The 16885-nt window shown below is 54.2% G+C and overlaps 2 protein-coding genes across 3 annotated transcripts in view; both read left to right on the plus strand.

Annotated features, from left to right (window-relative positions):
- Positions 1-16885, plus strand: part of AKR1A1 (aldo-keto reductase family 1 member A1) — a 186640-nt gene that overhangs the window by 104391 nt on the left and 65364 nt on the right. The gene's annotated exons all lie outside the window — the stretch shown is intronic.
- On the plus strand, positions 632-14683 carry LOC138723648 (uncharacterized). 2 transcript variants are annotated; one of them, XM_069862925.1, is made up of 5 exons: positions 632-731; positions 10757-11218; positions 12249-12578; positions 12743-12909; positions 13678-14683. In XM_069862925.1, the coding sequence occupies exons 1-5, from the start codon at positions 674-676 to the stop codon at positions 13720-13722; spliced, it is 1062 nt and encodes a 353-aa protein (XP_069719026.1). In that variant the 5' UTR covers positions 632-673; the 3' UTR covers positions 13723-14683. The 2 variants fall into 2 exon arrangements, with proteins under 2 accessions (XP_069719026.1, XP_069719027.1); XM_069862926.1 differs by lacking the exon at positions 13678-14683 and adding an exon at positions 13045-13588.

Below are 16885 nucleotides of genomic sequence, written 5' to 3' on the forward strand. Positions count from 1 at the left end.
ACCTGCCTGAACTGGGGGTGACCAGTTTGAGTGCGCCGTGGCCAATGCGGGACTGGACCACGAGTGCCCCGCCTGAACTGGGGGTAACTGGTCCAAGGATGCCGTGACCAGTGTGGGACTGGACCACGAGTGCCGGCCTGAACTGGGGGTTTGGAGTCCGACAGGTGATGCTGAGGGAGGTGCCGAGCCGGACTGTGGGTGCTGGTGACGGGACCGGGACCGCTCTGCCCAGCTTGGGGGTTGCCCAGTACCGAACTAAGGGTGCCGGGTACCAGACTGGGGGTCCCCAGTAACAAACCGAGGATGCTGGGTACCGGACTGGGGGTCCCCAGTAACAAACCGAGGATGCTGGGTACCAGCCTGGGGGTCCCCAGTAACAAACCGAGGATGCTGGGTACCAGCCTGGGGGTCCCCAGTAACAAACCAAGGATGCTGAGTACCGGACTGGGGGTGCCCAGTAACAAACCGAGGATGCTGGGTAACGGACTGGGGGTCCCCAGTAACAAACCGGGGGTGCCTGGTACTAGACTGGGGGTGCCCGTTACCGGACGGGGGGTGCCGGGGCCGAGCCGGCGAGGGGTGCGGGGGGTGCCGGGAGTGCGGGGGGTGCAGCAGCCCCCGCCCCCCGCCCCGCCCCGGTGCCGCCCGCGGAGCCAGCGCGGATCGGCCCAGCATGGAGGGGACCTGGCTCCGCTTCGCTGCCGCCTGCTGCCTCCTCTGCGCCCTGCCAGGTACCGGCGGCGGCCGCCCGGGGGGCACCGGGGATGGGGGGGGGAGCAGGAGGCATCGGGGGGCGCAGCCGTCGGGGAGGCTCCTCGGGGAAAGAGGGACCGGGAGCCCTCCCGGGGATGGAAACCAGGGGCAGAGGGTCTGAGAGTCCTCCCCAGGGTGGAAACTACGGGCAGAGGGGCTGGGAGTCCTCCCCAGGCTGGAAACCGGGGGCAGAGAGGATGGAAACCGGGGGCAGAGGGGCTGGGAGCCCTCCCCGGCATGGAAACTGGGGGCAGAGAGGATGGAAAGCGGGGGCAAAGGGGCTGGGAGCCTTCCCCGGGATGGAAACCGGGGGCAAAGGGGCTGGGAGTCCTCCCCAGGCTGGAAACCAGGGGCAGAGGGGATGGAAACCGGGGGCAGAGGAGCTAAGAGTCCTCCCCAGGCTGGAAACTAGGGGCAGAGGGGCTGAGAGCCTTCCCGGGGATGGAAACCGGGGGCACAGAGGATGGAAACCGGGGGCAAAGGGGCTGGGAGCCTTCCCCGGGATGGAAACCGGGGGTAGAGGGGAAGGAAACCGGGGGTCGATGTGTTGGGAGCGGCCCCCGGGCTGGAACCCTCCGGGGAGCAGCGCCCCGGTCGCCCCGGGATGCTCGGGGTGGGGGCCCCGGGCTCGGCCGCCCGGGCTTGCCCATAGAAGGCAGCGCTCGCCGGGTCAGCGGGGAACCCGAGGGGATGCTCGGGAGCGAGTCCCCCCAGCAGCATCCAGCCCTGCGAGCCCCCCCCCCGCCGCCGCCCCCCTGCGGCTCTCGGGGTGCCCGGAGCCGCTGCTGGGCTCGTTCCCTCCGGGGGAGCCTGGACAAAGCCTCCCCCGGTGAGAATGCAGGCGATGCCGGTGCCCGGGACGGTGCAGGAGCCGCAGCCCAGCCCCAGGCAGCCTCTTCCAGGCTGTGTTTTGCTCGGTTCCACCAACACCGCGTCCCCGCTGCCCCAAGCTGGGGGGCTGCTGCCACCCCCGGGGTCCCGGCAGTGACAGGCTCCGAGCTGTCACCTAGGGGGTTGGCAAGCAAACGAGGTTCTTCTTCTTTGCGGCTGAGAAAACACCCTTTTGGCCAGACCGTGGTCAGATCACAGCAAGAGAGGGGTGACACGCAGAATTTCGGCTTCCAGTAACTAACTGGGCTGGTAAAACCCTAGGGAAAAACTTAGTGTATGTGGCTGGGGGGCTGAGACCCGGCGGAGAGAGCAGAACTCGGGCTGAGGGTTTGGGTGCTGGATGCGGGTTTGGCTGGGTTTGAGGATGAGCAAAAGCAGCCCCCCTGGAGCATGCAAAGCCTCGGGGAGCACGGCGCTCCCCACACGAGGGTGGCTGCACCGGGACGGAGTGTGGGGACGTGACCAGCCCCTGGCAGAGAAGCAACTCGACTCGCTGGCAGAGGAACGACTCAAGGTTTCCATCGCCCAGAGCAGGAGGAGCAGCTCAGGGCTGTGCTGGTCCCGCGTCTCGCAGTGTTTCCAGCCCCTGGCACACTCGGGTAGCCCAGGAACCCCTGTCCCAGCTGGCTTGCAGAAGCCCTCTCACTGACTCAGACTGCTGAAACGTGCCAAAACTAAGGTTGCGCTGGATTTTTCTGGGATCTTTCGTGCTTAGTGTCCCAAAGTCCCTTCACAGCCTCAGGAAACGGTACCTATGCAGCTGGCCTGACCCTTGTCCTCACGGCTTTTGGATCCGCTAATCCCAGCCGCAGCTGAGAGAGCAAATATTTTGTGGAAATAGATGGTATGGAAGAGATGCCACCAATAAAAAAATGCCCGTGGCAAACAACCCTCAATGAGACACCAGAGAATCCCAGCAGGACAGCGATGGGGGAAGGGAAAGGTTCACCCAGAGACTGGCCCCAAAGTCGACAGTCCCTAGACAAACCCATCCAAAACCAGGCTTGTCCCAGGCCCGCGAGCCGCTCTGTGCCCTGCTCCTGGCACAGATCCCCTCTGCCCGCGCTGCTCCCCGGCCAGGTTTGCTGTGGGGCCACAGAGGGGCTCAGGCTGCCGCGTCCCCTGTGCTCTGCCCATCCCAGCCTCTCAATGCAGCCTTTCTTTGCTGCTCGCAGAAAGCCACTTCCTCCAACACCGTTAGCCTTACAAATAAAACCCCGAGAAATTTTAGTCTGGGCATTTTGCTGCCTCCCCCTCCCACCCCGAGCTGCCTCACGGGCGGAGGGGACGGTGCGGGACTGGGAGTAGCACAGGGGCATAAAGCCCTGTCTGTTGGCACCTGGGGCGTGCGCACAGGCGGGCAGTGTGTCCACTTGCAGAGCCCCACAGACGACTTGCCATGATTTTTTTTCCCCCTTGTTTGCCCAGGGAGAGGGGGAGTGGATAGAACCGACCCCACCCTGGCTGGACGGCTCCAGCTCTCGGTCTTCTCCTCAGGGTGGTACTTCTGGCTGTGCGGGGTAACCACCGACTCTGCACCCCCTGTCCAGCCCCATCACGTCGTGCCGTCGGTCTTCAGTGCCATTTCTGCACGTGCTTTTGCCCCAGCCCCTGGTGCAGGGAGGATCTTGGCTCCCTGCTGCTCTTCCAAAACTTGACCAGCTGGGCAGGGGCAAAGCACCGTCCTCCTTCAGCTCCCTCTGGGCAAAGAGGAGCAGGACGGTCCAAAGCACAGAGTCCCCTCTCTTTTCTTCCTTTCCAACAAGATCCTCTGGGTGGGCAGATGCAATTCTTGCCATGGGGGCTTCCAAGGGGCCACCTTGCAGAGATGCTGTCTGCCTTCATCCCCGCCCCATCCCTTCATAAGGCTCAGCCCTGCTTGGTTCTGGGGCCACGTCCTGAGCCCTGTAGGGCTGCTCAGGGCAGGATGCGCCCTCCAAGCCTCACAGCCCGTGAAACCAGCAGCCACGCAGCTGGAAGGTCCTGGGGCTGCTCAGAGCTGGGCAGGTTTCCTGATGTCCAGAATCCCCCCAGTTCATCCCACGCTGCACTGGAGACCAGGCTTCCCGCAGACATGGGGCTGCTATTAAGGCAACTAGGTAATTAATTTTCTCCTAATGATGTGAGAGCTTCCTCCACTGCAGCTGTGACTCCCAAGGTAAGCAGGGCCAGCGCTGGCTGCTGTTGGTGTATTATTGGGGTTGTGTAGGCACACTTCCCTGGCCTTGGGTGCCATACAGGACCCCAGCAGCCTCCAGGCAAAGGGGTCTTCATTACAACTCAATTCCTCCACCGAGGAACAAAGCAAACAATGCAGGAGCCTCCTGGGCACCTTCTCCGTAGCTCCATGCAGCCAGTGGAAAATAACTGGCTGTTGTGACAGCGGTGGCGTGCTCTCCCCTTTTGCCCTGCCATGGGAATTTGGCATACGCCTCCTTGCCTCTAAATGGAGCATCAGTGATGAGGCTTGATGCAAACCTGTGGGAAAGCACAGTTTCTTGCCTCTCTCCCCGCCCCGGCTGGGTGGGGAAGGGCTCACGTGGCAGGGCTGGGCAGAGGGTGCCACCCTGGGGTGCTGCGTCCTGCAGGCAGGTGTTTGGGCTGGCGCTGCCCCTGGCTCGGACTCCGGCCCTGCTGCGTGCTCCGGGCATGTCTGTGCTGCTTTTTGGCTTTTCCTAGCACTGAAGAACCTGTGCTCAGCGTTTATGGCGTCGAGCTGCTCACCTCCGCTCTCACAACTCGTGCTCTGCCCAGTTCTGCTATGCCACCATCAGCTGGTTGTCCCCATCCCAACGAGGCCATCAAACAAGGTGGTAGCACTGCCGCACTCCTGGCTCCCCTTTTTATTTTCTTCCAAGAGTTAGAGCTTGAGGCCTGGCATCCGCAGATGCCCTGAGGAAGCGTCCTGCTGCCTGCCCGGGCAGGCTGGGCGCTGGGCTGTCCCTCCCCGCCGCTGCGCTCGCTTGGCATCCCGTATCTAATCTGAACCCCGTCTCGTGCTCAGCTCGTGGCCACCTGCCTATCGGGCTGGAAGGAGCTTCTCAGTCAGGAGATGCAGTTTCTATTCCTGGTCCTTACCCCAGCCCGTGCTGTGCAGCGTGCCTGGCCTGGCAGCTTTCCAGGGGCCGGGCACTCGGCATCCCCAGTTTACCCCCCTCCTTGCGCAACAGGGCACGGCTCAGCTCCCAGAGGTTGTATGGGGTGCGGTGAACTTTGTGCTGCACCAGAGCTTTGCTGCGGACCCCAAGCAGGTCTGATCTGTCTCTGCACCTCATGCCCAGACTCCTCGTGGCAGATGGAGCCGGTTCAGCCACTCTCTGCTGGGATGGAGACACGCTCCAGGCATCAGCCCTGGCAAGGAGAGCACTGGAGCCTGCAGCAAACTGGCCCAGTGGCATCGTGTCACATCCTGCCAGGACCATTGAGGTCCTGCAAGGTATCAAACTGGAGCTGAGCTTACAAAGCAGTTGCCCTTCGCACCAGAACTGTATCTCTGAGCCTTGCTTCATCATGATAAGGGTGTTTGCTCTACAGCATCCCTGGGTGCCTCTCGCGCCTACCTGAAGAGCTCCAGAAATCTCTTCACTTGTTTTTTTTCTTTATTTCAAGCTCGGAGTTAAGGAGAAGAGGTCAGGCTCAGCTGGTATCTGTCTAATCAGCAGCTGTTCCAGTTCTGCCCTTCAACGAAACCAGGAGCCTTGAGTTTAAATCCCACCATATGGGTTTTTTTGCTTTTATACTCAAGCTCTTTTTCCTTGAAGATCTTTAACTACTGTTGGCTGGTTGGTAACCATAAAAATGTAATAACTGACAACAAAAGATAATTTCTACACTTAATGAAGTACTTTGCTAAAGAAAAGGATATAATATAATTGCTTAAATACATATAGGTTACGTCTTATGCTGTAGCTTTTTAAACATTATACTAATTTTGCATTTTAGTAGGTTGTTCGTGACTTGAGTTGTTACACTTAAATGGAAATTGAATTCAGTTAGTGCACAAAAATAGCAATTTAGAAGGGTTTGGGTGCCTTTTCAGTGAATCAGAGTAGTGGTTTGTCATGCGTTCTGTAGGAAGTTGATGTGAGTGAGGTGCTGTCCGCAGACAGTGACAGCCTGCGGAGGAAGATGCATCTGCACCAGGGAGTCCTGCTCCCACAGGCACTTCTTCGGAAATCCTGGGTGGGTCCTTTCTCGTCTTCGTGCTCAGCTCTCGTCTGTGTCTCTGTGTGCCTCCTCCAGCGGTGACTGCAGCCTCCATCCTACTGCCCTGCTCTCCCTCTCCCTCTGGCAGCCAACCAGCCACTAGCTTCCTTGCTTTACACGGCTCTCCTACACTTCACCCTAAGTGGTTCTAGAGATGGTGGTAAAACCTGTGGATTGGAGTCAGGTTTATGTTGATCCTTGGGGAGCTCAGGCTGCTCTTTCTGGCTAAGAAAGAGGGTGCAGGGTGGTTTTGGGAAGAGCTCGTCCGCAGGGTGGTCCAGGTGGGGCTCTGCTCTGTCTCATTGCCCTGTGTGGTTCCGAGAAACAAACAGCAAGTGAGGTGGCTGCTGTGGCAGAGGATGAAGGAGACACCTCTGCTCCGTGTGGCTGCCCCAACACAGCAGCCGTGCTCTGCGCTGGTTGCACAAACCTCCCGCAGCCCCTCGCTTGGCCCCAGCCCTGAAACAAGGGCAGGGAGCGCGCAGCAGGAACGGCTGTCTCCTGCAGAGCTGGCTTCCTTCACTCCTCACCATTATGGGATATTTATACCATGTCTGCTCCAGAGCTGGTGGGAGCTCAAGCTGATGGTTTGAGATCCTTCGGTGTCATCATACAGCACTGGAGAGGGGCAGAAGTCACGGGCGGATGCCCTCCCTTTTTGGAGAAGGGAGCGTTTCCCACCCTTGTCCAAGGCAGGGGCTTCTCGGCTGCCTGCATCCTGCCTCCCTTGGGGCCACGCTCTTCCTTCAGCCCTCTCGTTTCCCAGACAGAGGTCACTGCAGTCAGCACTGTCTGATGGGAGCTGCTGCCCCAGATCCACCAGCCCTGCCCTGATGTGGTCTGAGATCACTAGTTCTCACCACACGCAGGCTGAGCCTGGTGGTTACCAGAGACCTGGAGCAGGAACAGAGCTGTGGCCAGGGGACCGCCAGCCAGTTCTGCTTTAGCAGGCTCTGCAGTGCAGCAAAAGCAAACTTACCCTCGGTTCCTCATCGGGGAAACAGAGATGCTGTTATAACCAGAACTCCTGCTTGCAGCTGGTCCTGCTTTTTCACTCGCAGTACAGTCATAATTGCTTTATTATGGTTCCAAGGGTGATTGCAACTGCCTTGGAGGATCCCAGAGAAGGTGAAGCATCCACACTAACTCGTTGCCTTTCCATGTGAGCCAAGAGGGCCCTGGTTCCTTCTTGTCTGCAGGAGCCTGATGAGGATGATGCCTTAGGCAATGCAGCCACAGCCTTCCTGGCATGTGGTGCAGGAAGCAGAGCTCCTCCAGGAAGATGCCAGAGTAACGAGCTCTGACCTGCGTCTCTATAAGTAACTCGTAAACAGCTAAAAACATCATCACTCAGCGACTGAAACAGCATTTTCAGAGCTGGAGCTGGGGGATTTTCTGACCTGCTGGGCACCAAGGATCCAGACCTAACCACTGTGGTTGGACCCTGGAGGATCACAGCTGGTGCGGGGTTTGGTGGGTCTCATCCAGCACAGCCAGCTGCAAGGCTTCGGAGCAGAAGCCACTGCACTGCTGGGTTTGCACTGAGCTGGGTGGGTCTGGGTTGCAGTAGGTGCCTGTTTTGGTGATAAAACTGTGGGAAACTCCCTTGTGGCACTGTAGCATCCATGTGGCAAATCTTAATGCAAGACCCTGCAGGGGTATTTTTATTTTAAAACAAAACCGAAGCAAAAAGGCACTCTCACACCCGCATCCTCACAAGCTCCCAAGTTGTACCAATCTAATATTTCCCCATGTATTTTGCTTGGTGACTGTGCTGGCTTTGGATGTGTCCTTACCCCTTACGAGATGGCATCGATAGGGATCTTTAGTCCTGAGTGATCAGGATTTTGTTTTTGTCTGTTGTTTCTGTCACTGTCCTTTGTTTCCTTGCCTTTTTCTTAAGGCTCTTGCTTTGTTCTCTGTCTTGCCACCATCATCTCTTAATGGCTTGAGTCTTTGTGTTACCCTGGCTTAGGCTGTCCCTTTTTCCAGGCTGTCCTTTGTTTCCTGAGCTGGATGTGCTGGGATGTGCTGGCTGGATGACCTGCTAATCCAGGTGCCATCAGCACCTGCCTGCTCAAAGGCCCCTGAACGGTGTCCTGGTGGTTCCCCTTCCTGCTCCATGCCTGCCAATTTTAACATCTTTTCTGCAATTCTCTACAGACCAGGTTTTACACATCATGGTGCTTGCACCAGACCTGGGCTGTGCTTCCTGGGCAGTCATAAACATCAGGCAATTCTGTGGGAAGGCGTCCTGTGGCTACTTATGGAGAGAAGAGCTTAGGGGAACACTGCTCCCAGCAGCTGCCCCTCTTGCAGACAGTGGGGAGCTGCTTGTCCCCACAAACCCTCTTGCCCCGCAGCCCCTCCAGTTTCTGGCACTGCAGGGAGGTGCCCTGGCACGTAGCGACCAGGCTCATCCACCTTCTCCCTGTTCTTTTCCTAGTCAGGAGCTGGTAGAAGCATTTCAGAGCTGCTCAGGCCTTTGCGCGAGACAGCTCTCCCCATGTCTCGGCACTGGTGAGACCGCTCCTCGAATCCCGGGTTCAGTTGCGGGCCCCTCACCACAAGAAGGATGTTGAGGCTCTGGAGCGAGTCCAGAGAAGAGCAACGAAGCTGGTGAGGGGGCTGGAGAACAGGCCTTATGAGGAACGGCTGAGAGAGCTGGGGGTGTTTAGCCTGGAGAAGAGGAGGCTGAGGGGAGACCTCATTGCTCTCTCCAACTACCTGAAAGGAGGTTGTGGAGAGGAGGGAGCTGGGCTCTTCTCCCAAGTGACAGGGGACAGGACGAGGGGGAATGGCCTCAAGCTCTGCCAGGGGAGGTTCAGGCTGGACATTAGGAGAAAATATTTCACGGAAAGGTTCACTGGGCACTGGAACAGGCTGCCCAGGGAGGGGGTTGAGTCACCTTCTCTGGAGGGGTTTAATGGACAGGTGGATGAGGGGCTGAGGGGCATGTTTAGTGATTGATGGGAATGGTTGGACTCGATGGTCCAGTGGGTCTTTTCCAACCTGGTGATTCTGTGATTCTAAGTCTCTCCTCTGTGTGACCCCAGTCACGTCTTGCCACCCTGTGGGAGCCTGTGCTGGGCACAGGCCAGCTATTCAACGCAGCACGTAGCCAGGCTCCCGCTGGCCAGGCACCTGGCCACCACCTTTCCTGTTTACCTCACGATGACAGCGCAGCTCTGTGTGTGTCCTTTGCTGCGTAGGAGCAGGTAGTTGGGTGTTTACAGAGCAAGCATCTGCCAATGCCCAGCTGGATCCTTCGGCATTGCCCAGAACTGGTTCTGGAGCTGTGAGCTTTGGTGCCTGACCATGACGAACGCAGTGCTGAGCTATTTTCCTTCCAGGTGCCAGTGTAAGCGTATCCTATGTCTTAGCTCCATTTCAGAGAGCAGCTTGCTTTGTTTAGAGGCACATTCTGGCCATGGACAGCTGGATCCAGGCAAGGCCAAAGGGAACATCACTCACGCCTTCGCTCTTCACATTTAAGTTGCCCCAGCTGGGGCTCCCCTTGAGAGTTTGTTCTCCAACTGTGCCGAGCGGGGCTGTGCTGCCTGCTTGTGCATCCCCTGCCGGAGCCCTCCTGGGACTGGGGCCCCGGACTGGGGAAGCACAGCTCCGACAGGCTGCTTCGAGGTTTTGAATTCTCCAGCTGGTCTGGGTACTGTGAAGGTCTCGAGAGAGAGATGTATTGTGTCTTTTTTTAGGGCCTGTTAAGTGCTGTAGCTGGAGAAGAGCTCTGATAAGTGTGTCCCTTCTGAAGAGCTTTTAAAAACTGCTGAGATTTCCCCAAAGCCTGAGTACGAGAGTAGGCTGCTTTGTTGGGGGATGAATGTTCTTTGGTTACAGCATCTGCCTTGGATGCTTCTCCACTGTGCAGAGAGTGGGCATGAAGATGGGGTTTCTTCAGTACATTTATTTTTTCTGCAGTTGGCCTGTCTCACCTCGGTAGCTTGTGCAGAAACTTGAACAGAAATCATCAAAATATTGACCATGCAATGTTTTTAAATTGTCTGGAGCATCCATCTTGATGTGGTTACATTTCTCTGTTTTCTTCCTGTTGACAGCCTGAAAAATGCTCCCAGGATCGGTGTTTCTGAACGGGCAGTGTGAGGGCTTTGTGGTTTCCCTTCTCCCTCATGTCCCGCCGTCTTGCGGCTGGGGATCCAGGGGGGATGCTTGCTCGTTGCAGTTTCCCTCTAGAGAAGCAGTCCCTCTTTGCTGTAGTGGGAGGCTGAGTAGCTCCCCATTTCTATGACGACGGTTGCACTTTATGGTGGTGATGTGTTCATAAATAGCTCGTGGAGGCGGCTCCCAAAGCACACCCCCAGCCCTGCGAGCTGGAGTACGTTCTTGCTACTCATTTCACCGTTTCCTCTAGCAGCAAGCCCCCGCTACTCTAAGATGATGAGCAATGAATGTTTTACCCGTGCCAGCCACAGATTTTTTAAACTTTTCTACACTTATGAGGCATAGGATCTACCTCAGCTTTTTCCCCACTGTTTTTTTTCTGCACTTCTCACTCTTTCTCAATGAATCAAGGAAGACTTATCTAAGTTTCTCACAGAATCAGGTCTTAGGTGGTACTTCTAAAAACAAACAAACAAATCCTATAAAAAGTTTTGAGAGGTGCTCCAGGTTAGAGGGGTTAGTGATGCCAACCCCACAGAACAGGAGCACAAGGCTTGAGAGGGAAGAGGGTAAAAACAGTCCCCTAGAGCAGGTCCCTGTCTCAGAGAGGCCATGAGGAGCTATTTGAAACCCTTCCCCAAGTGTGAACCTGTGCTGGGTCTGGAATTAAGGAGGTGGAGAGGTTCAGTTATTGGCCTCCTCCTCTCTTTCTCCTCTCAGTGTGGGATCTCTGACAAACTTCTCAGCATTTCTTAACTCTGTTCCATAGGAGAGGGACAGAAGACAGCAGAGATCTTGGTGACACCATCACCTTCTCTTAGCACAGCGCTAACCTCGTATCAGCCAAGGGAAACCTCTGACTTCAGTCCAGTGACTGCTGCCGTTCCTGAGACAAGCCTGGAGAAAAACTTGACTACTGCAACACTCAATGCCAGTGGCAACCACGCTACGGAGATGGAGGATGCCTCCGTCCCTACCACCCCCATGGGAGCCACTGAGGCAGAGAGACTGCAGGCTTCTGCCACTGCTAGCCCTGGGAATGTCACCGTTACACAGCATGAGCACCACAACGTGAGCTTCTCAGTCACTGAAATCCCCTCCCCTACCCCAGCTGCCAGTACTCTGGAAGAAAACCAGCACAACCGCGAAGTCACAGAGCCTTTCAGCACAACGGAAGAAGTGGATGATGCCAGCAGCGCAACCCCCACACCTCCTCCGAACAGTGTGCCGGGTGAGGGTTTGTCTTTACTGCCTGTGTAGAAAGTCCTGACCCCAGGATGTACAACCTGGAAACTTCTGGACTATCTTGGGAGCTGGAGAGAGGGAGAAAAAGAGAATGAGCCATTGCATGGCCAGTTCAGTAGAACTGACTCATAGAGGTGCTGCTAATTCAGCATCCTCTTTGTAAACCCCATTCATTTTGGTATTAATTGTGCTGGCTGCTTTCTGATGAGGACGTTGATGGTGTGCAGGGAAGTCTGTTATATTTCTTATCTGATAAACATGCTTCAGCAGAGCTGACCTCTTGGGCTCTTCCTGCACTAGGGCTGGGGGCTTGACAGGAGCCTTCCCTGCTGCCTGCAGAACAAGGCAGTGCACCCTCCCTTACCACACAGCATGGAGGTGGGCAGGCACAAGCATCACCCCATCCATCCCTGGGCAACCATGGGATTCCCTACCCTACCTTCAGATCCCTCTGGACAGCATGGGAACTGGCTGTAGGTTCTGTGATCCCAGTCTCCCCCACCTTGGGGCCTGCCAGGCTGTCACACAGCCCTGATGCAAGGCAGGTATTGATTGACCATCGATTTGCATGTTGTTCATGCACAGCTGCATCCTTTGCCCTGTCTCTCGTGTCACGGGGCCCTGTTGTGTGACGCACAGACATGGCCTCAGGAGATGCTGCTATCCAGTCCCCAGGCAACCCACTTTGTGCTCCCCATAAGGAGATGTGAAGGACCTTTCCCAGCCTCATGCTCTGGGGTGATCCCCAGCTCTGTGAGGAGGTGTTTGAGGCTTCTTTTCCTGTGGGCTCACCTGAGGTTGGCTGACATTGCAGGCTGGTATATGTGACATTCTAAGCACTGGGGCTTAAAGCGTGGCTGCATTACAGGACCTGCTTGTTTTCCAAAGGATTGAGAATAAGCTGCTTTCCTGTAGTGCCAGCAGCCTGCCTTACAGCTGTGCTTCTATCTCAAATTCCGCAGAATGGTGTGCTTGCATTTTATCCTTTGAAATAACTGCTTGTTCCTATTTTGCAGCAACAACTAACAGCCCTCAGCTGGGCTCTTCTGATGAGCAGACCGTGGGACCCACAGCAGCGAGGCCTGAAACGAGGCCAGGAACAAGCCCTGTGGGTGCCACAGAGGAGAGCTCCACGGAGCCCAGAACTTCCTCTGCTCCCATCTCCACGGCAGGGAGCACGTCCTCTGCCACCACCTCCAGTTCTGCGATGGTGAGAACCTCTGTGACCAGCTCCACATCTGCTAGCACAGCTGCCATCCCCAGCAGCACATCTACACTGAGGCAGCCGTTAGAGCCCGTTCACGAGAAAGCTTCTGTCTTGGATGTCGGTGATGACGAAAATCCAGGTAAGTACCCTGCTTTTGTCCCCGCTTTCACAAAACAGAGCAAAAGGTTAAGGCCAACGCAGATTGTCTTTTGGTTGCACTGAGAAGAAGCAGAAAAGTCAAGGCTTTGCTACTCCAGGCCTTGAAGGCTCTCCTTTGGCCTCATTCCTTTGGTATCCTTGCAGAGCTACCCAGTTCTCCTTTGGCTGATACAACGAGGGCTGATCCCTTGGTAATCACCGTGATCTCCGTCTTCATTGTCATGGTGGGCATCCTAGGCCTGGTGGGCTTCTTGAGATATCGCCAGCACAACAGCCGCGTGGAGTTCCGGCGCCTGCAGGACCTGCCCATGGTGAGTAACGCCTTCAGCCCACCCTGATGTGGTCTGGCTTGCTACTGACTGCTTTGTAGTTCCCCTTCTACATCAGCAATGCTTTGGGTATTAGCAGCAGCAAGAATTCTGATCACAACTCCTGTTCCCTCTTAGGTCCCTCTCCTTCCATCCAGGGTTTGAATCAAGACGCAAGTCTCAAGGTTGGCCACTAAAGCAGCTCTCTCTCTGCCTTCCCCTCATTCTGCAGGGGAATGCTAAGAGGTTAAGTAGAGAGAGGAAGGGGAGCTCCAGCCAAACTTCCCCTGAAATGACACCTTCCTAGCCTCTCCTCCTGTATCCTGACATACTTGCTTTGTGACTGTGACAAAGCAGATTCTGTGCTCTGTTCCGGGGTGGTTCTGTTTGTCTGCGTTTGACCCTTTGGGGATATAAAAAAGAGAGTTTCAGAGGCTGGATTAGCTCTGGGGAAGCTGCAACTCTCTCACTGTGCTTTCTGGGATGGAGCAGTACCGATTTCCTTCTGCAGCTAGGAAGCAAGCTGATGCTGTGTCACGCTGAGTGGAGTTTTCCACATCCCTGCAGCGGGCAGGCTCTTCCCGCATACACCTCTTCTCTCCAGAAGCTGCAGCAAGATGGGAGAGTGACAGTCCAAAGATCCAGGAATTGCACAGGGACAGCGTTTAGGTGGATTGCTGGGCAGATGCTGCCTGCACAGCACTCTTCCAGGCTGGGACTGTTTGCCATCGTGCAGACATCTCATTAAAGCACGCTCTTCTCTGCTTCTAGGATGACATGATGGAGGACACCCCTCTCTCACTCTACAGCTACTAGGCAACCAGGCTGTCCTCTGCCTGGCCGGCTGAACTTCCCAGAGGAGAAGGCCTTAAGGACTTGGTCCCAGACAATCTGCTGAGGAATGAGGGCCTGTGATTTGCACGCAACTGAAAGAACCTTTTAAGATGGCTTTTGGTTTTAGACATTTTAAACAGTTCAATGTTGAAGGTTTTTATGCTGGAAATCACAGAGCAAGTCTGGCCCTGTTCCTCCAGGCTCTCCTTGAAACAGTGCCCTGAAGACATGCCTCCTCCTTTTAGTGTGGTGACAAATTAGCCAAGACAACCTTTGCCATCGTGTTCTGCATGGATCTCTTCTGTCCCTCTTGGCAGCTGCTGCTTTCAAAGGAAGTGGCCAAGTGATCCATACTTCTAACGGCTTTTAACACTGGTGGTGTTGGTACAGTGCTAGCAAAGGAGACTGCTGTTTTCTGAGGGAGCCAAGGATGTGGAAGCCAGTTCTCATGGGCTCCCTCTTGTTCTGTGTTTTTAAGGTTATTTGTTTTGGGTTTTTTCTTGCACTTTTTTTGTTCCTGTTTCAGCTTTAGTCCTGGGATCAGCACTGATCATCCCGAAATACTTACCAGGAGGATGACAGGCTGCCCTGCTTCCTCCTTCCTACACGCATACCTTTTCTCTTTAACCAGGGAAAACAGTTTTGTGGCCATTGGAGAAGTGCCCTTGCTACTTGATGTTGCTTTGAAGTTGCTGGGAGGAAAATGAGCATAATTGTAGCTTAACAGGGCTTGATAGGACTTAGTCTATTGCCAATTAGATGTACTAATTTGGTCTCACCCAAATTAGGAAACTCTCTCCCTATACTTGACGCTTTCAGCATATGCATAAACTCCTTGCCCAGGCTCAGTAAGTGCTTTAGCGCATTTCCCTGCCTGGATTGACACACACCTTTCCTCAGGTACCTCCCATTTTGCTGCTAGCATCTGGTTGCTGAAAGTTGTTGTACAAAACTAGTACTGAACTCTCCCTCCTCTGCTATGCAAGGTCAAAGCTCTTTTACCTTCTCCTGTTGGTCTTTGAGCCAGTTGGTGTATTGTCATGAGGACAGATCCTGGATGTAGGTGCCTTCCCCCCCTTCCCTTTCTAGGCATTAGGCTGATTAGATTCTGCACTTTGGCCTCTAAGTATCTCTGCTGTAGACTGCATCCAAGGCTCTTGAGGCCCCTCAAGGAAACCCACGGACCAGAGTCTCTGAGCGTAAAGGCTGAGGCTCTTTTGGTGCCCTCACCTCAGAAAGACTGGAGTGTGTGTGACATGGAAGTCTTCATGTGATTAACACCTGCTCTTGTTTTCTAATTCACGTTTGACTGCAGGTAAAGTGAAACACATGCCTTCTCTAGAGTGTGTGATTTTTGGCTAAGCCAGTTGTTCCCTCAGGATACAGCAAGGGCTAGAGATTATCTACCGCATTGCTCTTAAAAACTTTGGTCTCTCCTCTCCTTTCAGTGGCAACGCTCACTGACCCCACAAAGGACAGATACCAGGCATCACTAGCAAAAGTACCTTTTTTTCCAGTGCTGTTATTGCTTGTCTTAGCAGGGAAAGGGGAATTTCCCCATCAGCAGGACTCAAATGATCTGCAAAGCCCAAAGATGGAGCAGAACCAGTCTGAGTCAAATAGATGAACTGCGTAAGGCAGCGGTTCCTCCTTCCTGCGTTGCTACTTCTGAAGTGGCTGACGAACGGCTGCAGTGCAGTTAGGGTTCAGCTGTGGCTTTGCCTTGCATCTGTTTATTGTGAGGATGCCCAGTAAAATAGGGAAGAAGGATTGGTTCTCTCCTAATGTTATTGCATGAAAACTAAAAGGCAATTGTCACAACTCCAAAGCTTTTATATCAAGCATTGTCTGCACAGAACAATCTCCCTAGCTACAGGCTTGTTTCCCCTGCCGGAGGGCAGGGTGCTACTGGGTTTTGGCACTAAGAGAGGCAAGTTAGTGGTGGAAAATAAAACTCCATCCTGGCTGGAACTGGTGCAGGCTGGCGTAGCTAGCACACAACCAAAAGGGCAGGGGCTGGTTGTTCTGGTTTCCCGTGCACCGCTGTCCAGGGAAAAGGGGTGAGGAAGAAAACTTGCCCAACACCAAAGTGCAACTTTCTTTGTAAAATATGTTAATAGTGGATTTTTTTTCTGCAATAAAGTTACAAATGCCAAAGGAGTCCTAGTCCTCATATTTTCATTGCAAACATCTAACTGAAGAGCTTTTGTATATCGCGGTGAATCCTGTGACAGATAAACAGCAGCAGTTTGGGGTAGAAACACTCATAGAGCCAATACTAGTGAAAATGCCAGAAAGCTACAAACCATAGCTCTGAGGGTTCAGAAGGAACCTCCTGCTTGTTTTGCTTCTTGTCAGGGTCGTACCCTGTCTGGGTTGACTGAGATTAATTTGTATATGGTCAAATCAGATAAGATCTATTTTAAAGAACCACACTAGACCAAATAATCTAAGACGCACCTTTAGACTCTCTTCCTTTGCCTCTGATTGCAGATGTCCTTATTCTTGCCTGTTGTTAGCTGTAACCCCAAACTCTATTTACAGTAATATCCTGAAAGCCAGACTAATCCAAACCTAAAGTAGTATCATCTGTCATGTTTCTTTCTATGGCACAAAAGACAAAGCAAACTGAAAAGCATGTGCTTCTCTTTGTTTAACTTTATAGCTGTTTTGAACTCTTCCCTTTGGAGCTCAGACCCATAGGAAGGTAAGCACTCATGGTTTGTTTAAAAAGCCCAGCTCTTGCCACAGACCTGGTAAGAGTCTCTTCCGAGCTAACAGTCTCTCCTGTTACTGATAACTTGGGAAAAGTCATCCAGCTGATATCCTAGACCGTTTGTGTTACAAGGTTTTCTACTGTAAAACCAAAATACAGCGAATGAAACCACTTCGTCATAGGCTTTATGATGTTTTTGAAAGAGTTCCCACGATGAACCTAGAAAAGCAAATCCCTGAAAGATCTAGAGCAAGGGAAGAGCAAACAGATTTCTTAGCCTAGCAAAGTGCTTGCTCATTACTCTGAAGATGGCAGGATGAACTCTTAACCCTGCACAGATTTCAGTCCTGTCCCAACATACAACGTACAAAACAGGAGAAGTAAGTAACAGAATAAACGTGCTACAACTGAACTGGTCTTCTCAGGTCT

The sequence above is a fragment of the Phaenicophaeus curvirostris genome, chromosome 8 (genome assembly GCF_032191515.1).
Source record: "Phaenicophaeus curvirostris isolate KB17595 chromosome 8, BPBGC_Pcur_1.0, whole genome shotgun sequence".
Classification (NCBI taxonomy): Eukaryota; Metazoa; Chordata; class Aves; order Cuculiformes; family Cuculidae; genus Phaenicophaeus; species Phaenicophaeus curvirostris.